Raw genomic sequence first — 15,715 nt, forward strand, 5'->3', positions numbered from 1 at the left:
GAAGGTTTCCTCGCTGCCACTCTCTCCCCCACACATTCTGGGGCCTGGATTCTGGCCATTAGAGCTCTCTAGGAGGACTTGTACTATTCCCTCATCAGCCATCTCTGAGACAGATCCTGATAGCCTGTGCCTTGTTCCCCAGGTGAATGACCCTGGGAAGATATGTGGCTGTTCCACCTGGTGGTGGCAGATCCAGGAAGTGTTCACTCTTGGGGACTGTGGATGCTCCTGCATGTACCTGCCACCCAGGACTCCACGAGTTTTTGCTTCCCAATGCCCAAAAGACAGGCTGAGTGGTCTTGGTGTGCCAGGAGGCACATGGTGACCTGCAAGCCATTATAAATGCATGAAGTGACAGCCATGTGCTTGCCTTTGCCCCAGGAGCCCTGTTGAATCAACTGAGAAGTGACTGGTAGAGCAGACACCATGAGCATCTCAGCTCTCGGAAGCAGCACCAAAGGTGAGGTCGAGGTTCCCTCTTGTTGCAGTCCTGGGCATGGTATGTGGCTGCTTTTTCCCAGGCTGGCCCTGCCAGGGCCATGAGCGCTGCCTGGATAGCAGAGTGAGAGAGACATGTTGGGAGGGCTGAAAAAGAAGCCCAGGGTCCTGGGGCTGGGCTCCCCTTCTGAAGCTGTGTAACCTTGCCCTTGCCAGGGAAGCCTCTCTCAGCAGGCGAGGAGGAACGCAGTAACGTCCTCAGGCAGATGAAGGTGCGGACCACTCTGAAGGGGGACAAGAGCTGGATCACCAAGCAGGATGAATCAGAGGGCCACACCCTGTAAGTCCAGGAGGTCGGGAGGGCCAACAGCAATGGGTGGGGCTGGGGTTGTGATCCACGAGTCTTGTCCTGATCTGGAGATGCTGAGGGGCTTCCCCCATTCAGAGCTCAGCCAGGCAATGTGGCCATAGGTCAGCTGGGGAGGTTGGATCAGGGGAAAGCAATGCAGCTGAGGGAAAGACTCAGTCAAAGTCACAGGGCAGGAAAGCCCTGGGTGCTGGGGTGTACATGTGTGAGTGCCTGTGGAATGTGGAGGCAAACCAGGGAAGGAGAAGGTGAAATGGGAATGGTGGGCAAAGTTCCTGGGGTGCATGTACTGCACCTCCCTCAGCTGCCTTGGGGCCCAGCAGGCAGTCTCTAGTAGTGAGGCCATAGGGTGGATGACAGTTCAGGGCCTGGGAACCACTATTTTGGGAACTCTCTTTCCCCAGAGAGCTGCCCTCTGGTCGGAGTCGTGCCACATCCTTTTCATCACCTGGGGAGGTCCCGAAGGCCAGGTAAGAAATGGTACCCAGATGGCTGGTGGGTGGGACCCACGCTGCAGTCCTCAGGAGACAGGGATGGAGCCTGAGCTGAGAAGGGACATTAGGGTTTGCAGCCTGACATTTGAAATCCACAAGAAGGATGAGTTTTTCCGCTCTGCTCTCCCTTGGGAAAGGGAAAGGAGGAGTCTTGCTATATGGCCTTTGGGCCAGATGCCTCCCCTTCTGGGCCTCCATGGTTCCACCTGCCAACTGTGATCAAAATTTTGTCATTAAGAACCCCCTGCTGGGAGTAAGACAATGTCTGGGAGGTGCTTTAAGTTGCACATGACTCCCTCCATAGGTAGCCCTGATTGCTGAGTGCACCTGGTAATTGGCACGCCAGGGAAGACTCACACATTTGCAACAACTGTCTCCCACGTTCAGGATGACACATTTTGACAGTTGTCCAAGGGGAATAATCCCCTCTCTATTTCAAAGACTTTTGCAAAGAGGTATCCAGGGAGGCTCTGAAGCGTGGGAACATCTGCCCAGATCTACAGGAACTGCTCCTGACAAGTAAGGGGGTACAGAGCCAAAAATTCAGGCTTGATCCTTGCTCTAAACAGCTGGCATTTGTCAGTGAATACATTGCCAGGGCCTTTCTCAGGTGGTGGTAGAGGCAGAGGCAGCAGCTGGAAGGAAGGGGTCCAAATTCACTGCTAGCCCCAGAGGCTGCCTTTGGTAACTGTGGCCTTGTCTGTCATCCCTCAATGACTTAGTGCCTGCTACCCACCAGGTCCTATGCTGAGCAGAGAGGAGACAGCCCTCTCCTCAGGGAACTGACATCTTAGCAGGGACCACAGGTACAACCCAAGTAGAGAGATGAACATACAATGGCGAGGTTGGCAAGGACCTACGGACAGTTCAAAGATAGTCTACTCACTGGTGAAGCTTGTTTACTTTGGGGGTACAGTTCTTATCATGGGCTTTAGTTTGGGGGTGCATTTGGAAAGCACGTCCTGGGGTACTGTGACTCAGTGCCCAGAGCAAGGGAGCCCATAAGTCTACATAAACCTGGGCTCTGATTCTTTCTCAGGGGTGTCCAGGGCCAGCAAGGGGCCATGGCCTAGCCTCCCCAGCACACAGGTATTTCAGCCATAAATGCCCATTGTGGCTGGAAGGGGTGCAAGTGACCTCTCTTTCTCCGGTCCTTTCCTAAGTGATCCTGGATCTTGGTCACCTCCAGGAGGCTGTCCTCAGTCAAGTACAGTGTCTGTTGAGATGGAGAACACTTGGGCTTTGTGCTGCCCTGCCTGCCTGCTTGCACGAAGTCCCCTTAGACCCAACCCTGCTTCTCAGTCCCAAGCTCCTCTGTTCATGGACAGAGTCTTTATCTCCTGTCCTCACTGTCAGCCTTTGGCTCCCACCTCCAACCCCCTGAGCTCTGAGTGCCCTCGGTTGCTCCCAATTAGAAAGTGCTCAGCACATGGAGCCTAATGCTTTCCAGCCACTTACTTAACCTTCACCATGCCCCCAGGTCCCCAAATTCCATAAAGACATGTGTTGTGGGTGTCCCAGGGGCTGGAGGAGGGGAAGCCCCAGAGGAGGGCAAGGGACGGTCAGGTGGCCTTGGCTGACTCATGCCTGGGCTTTGCCCCTTAGGCCCTCATGAACTTTCCTAGAAAAGTCAGGGTGGTGGGGGAGATGTGGAGTGGAGAATAGGTCAGGAGCCATGGCTTCTGCCTGTCATGTCCTCAGCCCCACCCTCTGGCCACGGAGTGTCCAGCCTGAGCTGGGTCAGCTTCGAAAACAGAGGGTGGTTGCCCGGCCGGCATGGCTCAGTGGTTGAGCATCGACCTATGAACCAGGAGGTCATGGTTCAATTCCCAGTCAGGGCACATGCCTGGGTTGCTGGCTTGATCCCCAGTGGGGGGTGTGAAGGAAGCAGCCAATCAATGATTCTCTCTCATCATTGATGGTTCTATTTCTCTCTCCCTCTTCCTTCCTCTCTGAAATCAATAAAAATATTTTTTAAAAAAGAAAGAAAGAAAACAGAAGGTGGGAGGGCTGTCAGCAATCTCAGAAAAGCTCTCACTCAGGAAATAGCTGGGGTCTGGTAAGCCAGGGAGAAGCCAGAATTTTAAGGGCACACCTCTGCAGCAAATGCCCAGCCAGGGACACCTTCCTAGGCACTTACTGTGAGTCAGGACCATGCTGGGCTGGGCCTGGAACAATCAGTCACAGGTACTTTTCTTGGGGAGCATGAGAGATACAGGCAGAGCAGAGCAGGGACCAGGCTAGAGGCGCATAGTGGCTGGCTTTCTTGGAAAGCTCCTGGCCACCCCTGCTCCTCTTGTTCTGACTGCACTGGGACACTTACCAGCCAATCCAACTTGCTGTCCTTGGGGACAGGAAAAATTAGGGCCCTCCAGCAGGACATCAATTCACTTCATGCCTTCTTTTTCTTTGGCAGGTCTTCAAGCACAAGGGCTTCCACTGGCTATATCATCCGGTAGGTGATGGCAGGACCCTGCCCACCTCCCCACATCCACCTGCACTGCCCCCTGGCTTCTCCCTGGATGCTTAATGGGCTGCTTCTTCTGGGCTCTCTTTTAGGGGCGTGTTCACCAAGCCCATCGACAGCTCTTCCCAGCCCCAGCAGCACTTTCCTAAGGCCAACGGAGCTCCAAAAAGGTGTGTCCATGGGGTGCTGGCCAGCCTGCCAGTGAGGAGTTGTGAGGGCCTGGGCCAGGCTCATGGCAGAGAGAGTACTCTGCCTGTCACTGAAGGGGTGAGAGGTGGCAGCTCTGTCCTTGTGTAGGGTAAGGCCTTGAAGAGCAACACAGGAGCGACCAGAGGAGATGGGTTGGGGGGTGATGCAGTTGCACCTGAGAGACTGGAAGCCCCCAGGTGGGTGCATGGCCCGTTTGGGCCCTCTGGTCTCTGGGAATCCCTGGGCCACTAATGGTGACCTTGACCTTGAGCCAGTCCTGATTTTCAGGGAGCTTTGACCAAAGTGAGCTGTGTGTTTTCAGCCACCTTCCCAGCAGGCTGAGATGGCACCTTGCTGTCAGGCTGAACTCACACTCCATCAGAAAGGCAGGGTCAAGGGAATTGGGTTGCTCTCGGCAGGAGGGCTTCCCTGCTCAGGGTGCTGCAGAGGTTCTAGGTAAATGGCAGGACTTGGAGCATAGAAGAAAGGTCACCAGCATTCTCTCATCCACCTCCCATGTGCCTGCTAGGCTGTGTGGGCAAATCTGGAGGCAAGAGGGGCCTGGGGTGGGCACATGAAAACTCCTTGCTTCTGCAGCATGGCCAGTCTGGTGAGAGCAGCTCCCTCTGGGTCTCTCCGCCCTTCCTCCTCTGGCTACAAGATGACCACTGAGGACTACAAGAAGCTGTGAGTATACAATCGCAGGCCCAGCTCAGTTCCCTCCTCCAAGGGATGAGCCCAAACACCGGCCCTCTGAGGGCAGCGGGCTGCTTGCCTCTGAGCACACAGTCTAAGAGTGCTAGTCCTGCTGGCCTGACGTCCCTGCCAGTTGATGCTATGACCTGGAGCCCACCAGAGGGTGACAAGTCCCAGAAAGTTGGATGTCTGTGCACACTGCACTTCTGATTTGAGGCAAAGCAGGATCTGTAGGAAGTTTGTAGAAGGGGGCGGTGGGTCTGGGGAAAGGTTAACATGGCCCTAGGACTGCTTCTGACTGACTGTGTTTGCTGGACATGCCTCTGTACTCTGGGCAGGGCTTTCAGCCTGGGCTGGGCCAGGCAGGGCCAGGCTGGGCTAGGGCCTGATTATCCTAAGCATGCTTCTGGCCATGGCATCAGTTATGGGCATTTTTGTGCTTAAATTTAAGCTGCTTTTGAATATAAATCTTTGGGGTTCCCTCTAGGGTTCCACTTGTGGCCCAAACCGAAGGCCCTCTCCTGTGTGCCCAGGGATGGGGGCTCTGGACTGAATTGTAGGCTGGGCCCATGGTTCCCACCCCCGCCCACCCCCCACCCCCAGTCTTTATATTGTTTGTTCCTTGTCATCATAGTCCAGTGACATGGAGCAGCTAGGGTATCTTTCTAGAGAAGGGGTGAAGCTTGAACTGGGTCTTAGAGGACAGTTAGGGTTGGAACAGGGAGAGAGAGGAGGGCTGGCTCTCAAAGAGGAAGAGTGGCATGAGCAAAAGCCCAGAGGCAGTTGTTGGAAGCCAGGAAGCCAAGCTGCTGAGAGTGGCAGCCTATGACAGGGAGCAGGGGGTGGAGAAAGGATGAGGAGGAGCCATAACTGCTAGCATCCTCAACCCCTCCCACTCCCCATCCCCCAGGGCACCCTACAACATCAGGCGCAGCTCAGCCTCGGGGGCAGATGAAGAGGAGGATGTGCCCTTCTCTTCTGATGAGCAGAAACGGAGGTAACAGTACCCACTGGGCATCCCATGGGCAGGGCTGGGCCCAAGCCTGCACAGTCTGGTGAAATAGGAATTGTGCCAGTTGGGGTGATGAAATGCACAACACTTAGGACACCGTTGCTGGCCTGTGGGCTGAAGGTGGCTGCTAGCAACAGGTGTCATCCCTTGAGTCCCAGAATCATCCAAGTAGCTGGGCCAGCTCATGGGAACCTCTTATGAACATTCTATGAGGCAGAACCTAGGTAACAAGTGATGGGGGAAAGCCTTATCTGTGGACAGAGGGTGGAAAGGGATGTGCTTCAGGACTTTATATCAGTTTGTTTAAAAAGGGTTCTGAGAAAATTGGACCAAAGTAGGCAGCAAAGGGGACATTCAGAAGAGCCCTCTATGTATGTGCTGTGTGTGTAGAGTCAGGGTAGGGCCTACATGCCTGGGGCACAGGGCCAGGCTCCAGAGGTTCCAATGTCCCTCACCCCAAAGTGAGGCTGGGTGCTAGGACCCAAGGAAATAAAGCTCCCAGGTTCAGTCTACCTCCCTCCCAATCCCAATGTGTTCTGGCCCCTCTGTGGCTCAGGAAACAGAGCAAAGCCGCTGCTAAGGGCCTGGCAGCTGGGCAATCGTAAGGGCAGAGTTCGCAGTGGCAGGGGTCCCTAGCCTGGAAGGTACTAGGGAAGAGCCAGGCCACCTGGCATGGATTGTTCACTCTGCCACCAGCTAAATGTGTGATCTTGGGCAAGCCACTGCAACTCCCCATACCTCAGTTTCCTCATCCGTAAATCGTGGGTGATACTAGCACCCAACTTCCTGGGGTGTAAGGAATGATCCAATGTGGATTGGCAGCATCCATTGCTTGATAAACAAGGGTTTCCCTTCCCTTGGTCTTTACTTTCCACTGAGTGGTCCTCAGAGCAGGTGCTAAGCTGGCTTTGACCCCTTGCCTTGCTGTGGTGGTCCAAGCCATCCTGAGTACCTGTCTACTAGATGCCCCCTTGCCACTGCAGGTCAGAAGCTGCAAGTAGTGTGGTGAGGAAGACAGCTCCCCGGGAACGCTCCTACGTCCTGTCAGCAGCCAAGAAGAGTACAGGGTGAGTTGCACAGCAAGAGACACAACTCAGCCACCATCCAGCTCCATGCTCTGGAACAGTTTCTGTCCCTTCAGGGCTTCGCTATTCCTCTGCCTAGTGAAGGGTGGGATGAGTGGGCCCTCTTAGCTGGACCTTCTGAGATTCTCAGATGTACTTTCTGGAAAACTGAGGGGTCTGGCTGCTGCCATCAGGACAGACAAGGTGCTAGGAATGGGAGAGAAGCCCAGGACACTCTGGGGCAGGGTGGTCATGATGTCACCTGTCTACTCCAGGATTCTGCCAAACACATAACCTTTCTATCTCCTTTCCAGAAGCCCTGTTCAAGAGTTGCAGGCCCCATTCATTGCGAAGAGGTAAGTGTCAGCAAGGGAAGCCTTAGAGATCTGTCGCTGGCCATGGAGAAGGCTTCCTTTTGGCAACAGTGTAGTGTGGGCACTGGGAAGAGGGTCATTGGATACAGCGAAGCCGCTGTCCCTGAGTAGGGGTTGTTGTAACGGGCTGGTGGCTTCTGTCTGGAGGCCAGGTGAGCACCTGGATGGCTGTGGTGGCACATATGGCCCTGGCATCCAGTTCTGTGTGGCTGGACACTCCCATTTGCCAGTAGCTAATAGGGCTGGGCCTCTGACCCATAGTGTTTCAAGGGCCTCTGGGGTTTTGAAGCATAAGTAGCTATGGAAGTACATAGGATTTGTTCCCTGGTCCTCCCATCCGACCAGGGACAGGCTGGATAATGCCCACACAGGAGCCATCACAGGGAAGGAGTCCAGAGGCTTGTCATTGGGAATCCATACCTGGTTGGTCAGGCCTTTGGAAGTGACCATAACATTGGAGATAGGCCCTAAAGGGTGGAGAAGGTTTAACAAGGAATGATCAGGATACTCCAGCTGAGTGAGGGAGGGGTGTCACCATTAGGTGAAAAGGACATCTTCTGAGAGAGGAGAATATTTGGGGAGGCCAAGGAAGAAACTTCTGGAAAGTTGAATTTTAGGGATATTCTATTGGGTAGACACGGAAGACCTTCATAATAAGCTGAGGACTAAAACAAAAACAAGGAGAAGCCAGCACATCAAGTGTTCCAGGTAGAAGCCCAGAGGTGGGAACATTTTGCTATGTTGGAAGACCAGAAAGGCTGATGGGAATGCAGCCAGCCGAGGGTGATGTGCTCTTGATGGCTGTATTAGGTTCCTGGGGCTGCTGTAACAAAGTACCACAAGCTGTGTGGCATAAACACCAGAAATGTATTGTTTCCCAGTTCTGGAGGCTAGAAGCTCAAGATGAAGTTGTTAGCAGGGTTGGTTCCTTCTGGAGGCTCTGAGGGAGAAACTGTCCCAGGCCTCTTTGCTTCTAAAGCTACAAGCAACACTTGGTGCATCCTTGGTTTGTGGATGCATCACTCCAGTCTCTGCCTCCATCTTCACTTGACTTTTGTGTGTCTGTATGCAAATTCACCTCTTCTAATAAGGACAACAACTATTGGATTTAGGGACCACTCTACTCCAGCATGACCTAATCTAACCATGATTACATCTGCAAAGATGCTATTTCCAAATGATGTCACATTCACAGGTTCCAAACAGACGAATTTTGAAGGGACACTATTCCACATAGTATGCTGTTCTTATCCCAAGGTGGAGTCGCTGAGCCCCCAGCTTGAGCCACCTTATGGCCATTGACTCCACTGAAAGAAAGCATGTCCTTCAGGTGCAGCTGAGCAGGTGGTGCATCTGTTTCTCTTCTTGCCCAAAGGGTGGAGGTGGTGGAGGAGGACGGGCCTTCTGAGAAGAGGCAGGACCCACCTGCTCTGACAAGATCTCCTCCTGGCTCCAGCAGGTAATCAATCAGTCACACATCTCTGCCTGGGGCTGGTGGCTGCCAGGCCTGCCTGCCACTCAGTCACTGTGGAAACTCTGCCAGGTCACCTCCTTGCAGAGCTTCAGAGTCAGTGTCCTCACGTGCCCAGTGACAGGATGGGGCACGGAAATCAGTGAGGGCCTATCTGGCTGGATGTCCTAGGGCTGAAAGAAGCAAAACAGCCTGGCCTCCAGGAAGAGAGCACTGAACTCTTGTCTGTTTAGTGGTTATCTGTGTCACGGGGTTGGAGCGGGTCCGCCACCGGGGCGCCAACCCTGCCATTCTCAGGTTTGTTCCCGGCTCTCCTAAAAGTTGGCCATGTTCAACCTGCCAACCCTGTCCTCCTGCTCCTGCTGGGGAAGGAGGATCCACAGTCCCCAGCACCGCTCACAGATGCCTTTTTTGCCAGTGCGGATGGAGGCCGAGCCAAAGTGTCTCGGGCAATTTGGATTGAGCGCATGCCAAGTCTGCCAAGCCCTGCCGGGAGCCTGGAGCCCAGGTGGGTGTTGTGAGCTGGCTCTGGCCTGTAAGCTGGTCAGATGGGAGGATCTGGCAGTGGGGTGACAAGGCAGGAGTAGGCCGAGCATTGGTGATCTCACTCTAGGCAGGGCCCTGATTTGCCCTGATTTCTGAGCCCTGAGTGTCCAAGCAGATAATGGTTCTCTCTTGTCTGCGGATGAAGAGCATTCAATACCTCCTTGTACTTTGTGCTAAATCCTGCGAAGTCCTGTCGAGAGTGCCCTATTGTTGCTGCTGTTTAAAGCATCTGCCTGGATTGGCAGCTCTGCCCAAATCCAGGTCTGCTAAAAGCTGTGCCTCTGTGGCACCTCTGGAAGACCCTGAGGCCAGAGGGGCAAAGCACCTATCCCTACAGGTCACTTTTGGGGACTCCAGGGACTGTTCCAGCTCTCATAATGCCACTGCAAGCCCCACTCCCCTCCCCAACTCAAGCCCCTCAACCATTTGTATGTGTCCACAGTCCTCAGGGTCATCTCCTCAGTGCCAGGAGAAAGACAGATCACCTGCCACAGCACTGGTGGTGGAGAGCAAGGCTGCAGACCTTCTCTGCTGGACTGGGGCTGGGAGAGGAGGGGAGGAGGTGACCACAGGGGCTTCTCTGCCAGAAAGCCTCTTCCCTTCATTCAGTCCCTCTTTTGATCTTCCCTGTTTGTCTGAACTTTTGTCCATAAGAACTTTTGGACAAGTGGAAATATTTGAGAATTCTTCAGAAAGTAGCAATCAATAATGGAACTTGGTGACTGATAGGATATGGGAGCTGTCTTAGGTTGCTAGAGCTGCTGTAACCAAGTCCCACAAACTGAGCAAATCAAACAACTATATTGTCTCCCAGTTCTGGAGGTGGGGAATCTGAGATCCAGGTGTTGACAGGGTTGGCTCCTGAGGGCTTTCTCCTTGGCTTTTATTTTTATTTATCTTTATTTATATTTTTGTTATTTCTCACCCAAGGATATTTTCCCATTGATTTTTAGAGAGAGAGGGAGGGAGGGACGGATGGAGGGAAAGAGAGAGAGGGAGGGAGGGAGGGATGGAGGGAAAGAGAGAGAGGGAGAGAGAGCGAGAGAGAGAGAGAGAGATATGGAGAGAGAGAAAAGAGATTGACGTGAGAGAAACACATCCATTGGTTGCCTCCCACATGCACCCTGACCAGGGCCTGGGATCAAGCCTGCAACTGAAGTGTGTGCCCTTGACCAGAATCAAAACTGGGACCCTTTGGTCTGTGGGCTGGCCAGCACTCTATCCACTGAGCCAAACCGGCTAGGGCTGTCTCCTCACTGTATCCTCACATAGTCATCCCTCTGTGAATGTCTGTGTCCTGATCTCCTCTTATTATAAGGACACCAGACAGGTTGGATTACAGCCCACCTCAATGACCTTATTTTACCTTAATCACCTCTTAAAAGATCCTATCTCCAAATGCAGGCACATTCTGAGGTCCTGGGGGTTAGGACTTCAACATACAAATTTAAAAGGGGACACAATTCAGCCCAAAACAGTGCATAGCTCTGATTTTCCTTATTTCTATCTTTTTTAAAAAAGCAATGAATGATTTTATATGCTTTTAAAAACAGAATATAGGAGGAGAATTCAGTTGTACTATATTATAGATTTGAAAGATATTTTGACATTTATTCCAGAAAATTCCTTTAGATGTCTAATATCCATTATCTGGCTGTCATAGCAAGGTAGCTGCCATAACAAAGTACCCCAGTTGGTGGCTCAAACAACAGAAGTGTATTGTCTCCCAGTTCTGGAGGTGGGCTATCTCAGATAAAACTTGCCTGTAAAGCTTCAGGAGACAGAACTAGAACCAGATTATGGACTGTTCCAGACACCAGAGGTATCTCAAGACAAGTCAGCCTCCTCCTGGAAGGATGACTGGTCAGGCAGGCGTGATGGTTCTCATGGTGCTGCTTTCCTCAGATTCTGCCATCACCAAATATCTAGTCCCTACCAGGCAGCATCCAGGTGAGCTGCTGGCCAGTCCTAGGCAGCCTTCCTCTCTGACCTGACCCAGACAGGCCCTGAACTGGCCCAGGCAGCCATCATCAGTCTCTCAAGCCCAGCTCCTATCTGCCTTGCTATTCCCTTCAAGAATCCTAGCCCTGTCTGGCCGGTGTGGCTCAGTGATTGAGCATTGACCCATGAACCAAGAGGTCACCAATTCAATTCCTGTTCAGGGCTTGTGCCCGGGTTGCAGCCTCAATCCCCAGTAGGGGATGTGCAGGAGGGAAGCCAATCAATGATTCTCTCTCATCATTGATGTTTCTCTCTCTCTTCCTCTCTCTGAAATCAATAAAAAACATATTTTTTAAAAAGAATGAAAAAGAAAAGAATCCAAGTCCCCTGGGGAACAGTGACTCACCATACCCTGGGTCTTGCAGCACCTCAGAAGAAGCTGGTGTATGGCAGAGTGGGACAGAAGAATATCACAGCCTTGTTCCCAGGCATGGTCCTCTTGAGGCCGCCCCCTTCACAAGCCTAACCCTGTTCTGTCCCCTTTGGCTCAAGTCTGAAGGTCAGCTCCTCATCTCATGCATCAGGCCAACCAGGAGGAGTGCCCCTGTCTTAGGTGTCAAACCCTTTACTGACTTCAAGGAGGTCTGAGAGTTTGGGATGGGAATTGCCACACAAGGATGCCCACAGGCTGTGTCCTCAGGGCTCTCCAACTGTCTCTTTCCTTCCCTTGGAATTCCAATCTTGCTCCAGACCCCAGACCTGCCTGGATGTCCCAAAGGCCCCTCAGCTCCAGTGTCTACATCCACCTCCCCAACACACACACTGCTCACACATTGAAGGGGCCCTCCCTCCATGCACCCCGGGCCTAGTTTCTTGGGTTAATCTAGTTTGTCTTGCTGTCGGATAATTCCTGCCCACATTATAAACTGAGCTCATTTGGATACCTTCTCCCAGAGACACTGACTGGCCTGAGGGTTGCCAGGCCTGGCTGCTGCCCTGTTATAGCACACTGTTCAAGCTTCCTTGGCACTATGCCTCACCTAACCAGGGTAGGGCCTGCAGTCTGTGCCACAGCATGCTGCCTGGTAGAGTAGCTGGAAAGCAGTGAGTAAGAGCACAGCCTCCAGTATAAGGCAAAAACCTGGCATTGCCCCTTACTAGCTATGTGACCTTGAGTGATTTTACCTCTCTGTGCCTCAGCTTCTTCATGTGTAAAATAGGGAGCTGTGAAAGCTACCCCCCAAGGCTGTCCCAAGTACTAAATAGGATAAAGCTTGTAAAGTCCTTTGTGTAGTGCCTGGGTGCTGGTATTGTCAGACGCTCCCCACTAGAGACTTGCTAATTTGCAAAGCCCTTCTTCAAATAACGAAAGATGCTAATATCGCCACCTACTGGCCCCTGAGGAAAATGCGGCTGTGGGCTCTGGAGGAGGTAGAGGTATCCCAGGGTTTTCCAAAGTTTGCCTTCTGCCACTTTGCTTTGCAAAAGAGCCAAAAGTCCTACATTAGTATCTGTTTCGCTAACCAAAAAGAAATCTGAAGAGGATTTTTGCTTTTATGAAAATAAAGGCAAAAAGAAAAAATAGCATTCAGCTCATTGCCTCTTCCCTTTACACCATTTCGGCTTCTGAAAGGTTTTACAGAAACACTCTATTTTCAGATAGCTGGCAAAACCTGTACTCCCTCCTCCCTCCCTTGCCCCTCTCCCTCTTTTAGCTGATGAGTTGCACACTCTTTGACACAGGCCACTGTCAGTCGTATTCCCATGGGCAGCTGGGGCTGCACTGGATAAGTGTTCCTGACCTTCAGCAGCTCTTAGCCTAACTGAGAACTTCAGATTGGACTAGAGCCATCTGTGGTTGAGTGTCTGGGGAGGTGGCAGGGCTTGTCTAGCGCTGCAGGCGAGGAGAGGTTGGAAGGCTCTTGTATGAATTTGCTCCAGCTGCCGTGACAAGGTGTCAGAAAGTGAGTGGATTGAACAACAGAGATTTATCCTCACAATTCGGGAGACTAGAAATACCAATACAAGGTGTGGGCAGGTCTGTATGCTCCCTCCAGAGGTGCTGGGGGAGAACTGTTCTAGAATATTCTCTTAGGGTGTTGTCAGCAATCCTTGGTGCTTCCTAGCATGCAGGTGCATCACTCCAATCTCTGCCTCTGCCTTTATGTGGCCATCTTTCCTTTGTGTTCCTGTGTCTAAATGTCCCCTTTTTATAAAGACACCAGTCATATTGAGTTAGGACCCACCATATTGGAGCATGACTTTATCTTAACTAATTACATCTGCAATGACCCATTTCCAAACTGGGTCACAGATACCAAGGGTTAGGACTTCAATACATCCCTTGGGGGCACGCAATGCAACCCATAACAGCCCCTCTAGAAGGGCTCCCATTTGGCCTAGGTCTTTAAAAAGCAATTTCTCAGGGGGATGACGAAGGAAAAAGAAGGTGTTGAGGGAGAGATGCCAGCTTGGGCAGGCTGAGGCAACACTTTCTATTCCCTCTCTGGCATAACAAGAAATACCAGTGAGAAAGTATTTTTCACTTGCCTGTGACATCTCCAAGTGGAACGTGTCCCTGCTCCCTGGCACCATGTGCCTTAGATGGGGCAAAGTAGGGCAGCGGTCAGGGTCTTTATGCTGTCATCATCATTGTCATGGGAGGAGACAGACAGAGATCAGCGCTGTCTTCTCCTGGGCCCCTCCTGGTTTTCACATGGGGAGAAGCCCTGTCCTTGGCAACGCTGCCATTTCACTCTGGTCATCTCCATTGTCCCCAGGAAGGACAGAGATGAACAACCCACTGACCCTGAGCTGACCCTCCATGAACTCTCAGTCTAGGTTGGAGCCAGATGTCAGGATCAACACCCAGGGTCACCCTCTTCCCTGACTCCTCCGATCCCTCATCCTCCTGGGGACCCTGGAGTAGCCTCTCTAAAGTGGCAGTCTGATCATGTCAAATCCCTCACTCCCCTCATTTCCTTTGCTGCACCATATGTGACCTCAGAATTTAAGGTATTTGCCAGCCTCCACCTCCCTCTTCCACATCTCCCTCCTGCTGGACTGGGGGCTTCATCAGGGCAGGCATGGGGCTCACCCCCATCTGTACCCCAGTGTCCAGAGGCATCCAAAGGAAGGAATGGATGTGAATAGGTGTAATTTGGGGTGAAGGGTACCCCCACAAAGGCAGGGAGTTCTAGGTTCTCTCCAGCCCTGGCCATCACTATGGCCTGAGGCTGCTGGGTGTCAGGCCCTGCAGTGGGCCCCAAAAAATACATTGGACTTGAAGGGATGTGTGCCGTCACCTGGGGACCTGGCTCTGAGCACAGGAACCCTCAAAGGGGACTAGTGAGCACTGAGAATGTTAGATCCTCTGTGGATTCACAGGCCTGGACACTTCCCTTCATCTCTCACTCTCCACTATCCCTCCCCGACTGGCTCTCACTTTAAATTTGGTTTGTAGGTTTCCTGGGCATCTTATTAATCATCAGTCCACATTAGCTCATGAACTCAGAATTCCTACTGGCCTCACAAACAGCCTCTTTGGACACTCTAGTCAGGCCACAGGCAGGATTCATTGCGGCAGCTGCAAATGGGGTGTTGAGGCTGGGTGCTTCTATTTCCACCCAAATGGCCCCTCTCTGTGCCTGAAGGGGGTTGGACTTGAGGGTGGAAGACTGGTGAAGGGGTCCTTCACTTCCCTTCCTCTGGGGCCTGGATATCAGTGAACCAAGCTCAGCTGCAGCACCAAGAAGATTCAAGACAAAACAGGAGCCAAGGGGTGGGGGTTGGCAATGGGTCTGGGTGTCCAACCTCACTAGCCAGGAGGCTGCTGAGGGAGAACGCCCTTGGATGCCCAGAACAGATGGGGAGACTTTTCTTACCAGCAACTCTATGGCTCTCTCCCTTGGCTACAGTGCAAGAGGTGAGGAAATTGTCCGCCTGCAGATCATGACACCCGGGGCAGGACTCCGCCTGGTGGCCCCAGACCTGGAAGGAATGAGGTACGGGGACCCTGCTGTTGTCCGGGATCCTTCCACACTATTTTAGAGATGGGGCCAGAAGAACCAGCAGGCAAATGATGAGGCCTGGAGTCTGGTTGGTGGGAGACATGGTCGACCTGGGTTCTCTGCCCCCATCTCATTCTTTTACTCCACAACTATTGGGGAGCAAGCACTTTCTCTGTGGGAGGCCAGGCTCCGCTCTGGGGACCCAGCAGAGTCCCAGCAGAACCCCTGGATGAAGGTGCTGACTGTTTGCCTGGTGGGGGAAGCAGATGTAGACATGAACCAGCTGTGGTGTCGCTGCCCTGCTGAGCTCTGAACACCAGACAGGCCAGGTGTGCTTGGTAGAGACACAGGGTCTGCGAAGTGCCATGAGATCACTGGAGCAGTTGCACTGCCTGTGTGAGGGGAGCTGCCGGGAATGGGGTGGAGTTCCTGGGTCAGTCTTGACAGCCCATGATGCCACCATGTCATGTCCAGTGCTTGGGAGGACGAGGGACAGGGGCCACACCAGAAGAGAGCACAGCAGGCCCAGCCCCCGCCCTGGGGGATTGGGCAAATGGACAGTTAACAGGCAGGCAGGATTTCAGGGGTTGGGGGCTGAGCAAGAGGAAATCTGATCAGGCCTCTCTTCAGCTAGCTCTCTCTCTCT

General features: G+C 52.8%; 1 protein-coding gene across 1 annotated transcript in view; it reads left to right on the plus strand.

The window, feature by feature from the left end:
- Window positions 1-426: 426 nt before the first annotated feature.
- ZNF185 (zinc finger protein 185 with LIM domain) overlaps window positions 427-15,715 on the plus strand; it is a gene marked incomplete at its 5' end in the record, with an annotated part of 55,546 nt that continues 40,257 nt past the window's right edge. Inside the window, 12 exons of the mRNA XM_080652492.1 lie at window positions 427-460; window positions 655-778; window positions 1,210-1,275; window positions 3,716-3,754; window positions 3,859-3,936; window positions 4,553-4,642; window positions 5,562-5,648; window positions 6,647-6,730; window positions 7,042-7,083; window positions 8,477-8,560; window positions 8,991-9,080; window positions 14,977-15,063. Coding sequence (XP_080508618.1) covers window positions 427-460; window positions 655-778; window positions 1,210-1,275; window positions 3,716-3,754; window positions 3,859-3,936; window positions 4,553-4,642; window positions 5,562-5,648; window positions 6,647-6,730; window positions 7,042-7,083; window positions 8,477-8,560; window positions 8,991-9,080; window positions 14,977-15,063 — 905 coding nt within the window. The remainder of the gene's footprint in view (window positions 461-654; window positions 779-1,209; window positions 1,276-3,715; window positions 3,755-3,858; window positions 3,937-4,552; window positions 4,643-5,561; window positions 5,649-6,646; window positions 6,731-7,041; window positions 7,084-8,476; window positions 8,561-8,990; window positions 9,081-14,976; window positions 15,064-15,715) is intronic.

This window comes from Plecotus auritus (genome assembly GCF_963455305.1).
Source record: "Plecotus auritus genome assembly, chromosome: X".
NCBI classification, from domain to species: Eukaryota; Metazoa; Chordata; class Mammalia; order Chiroptera; family Vespertilionidae; genus Plecotus; species Plecotus auritus.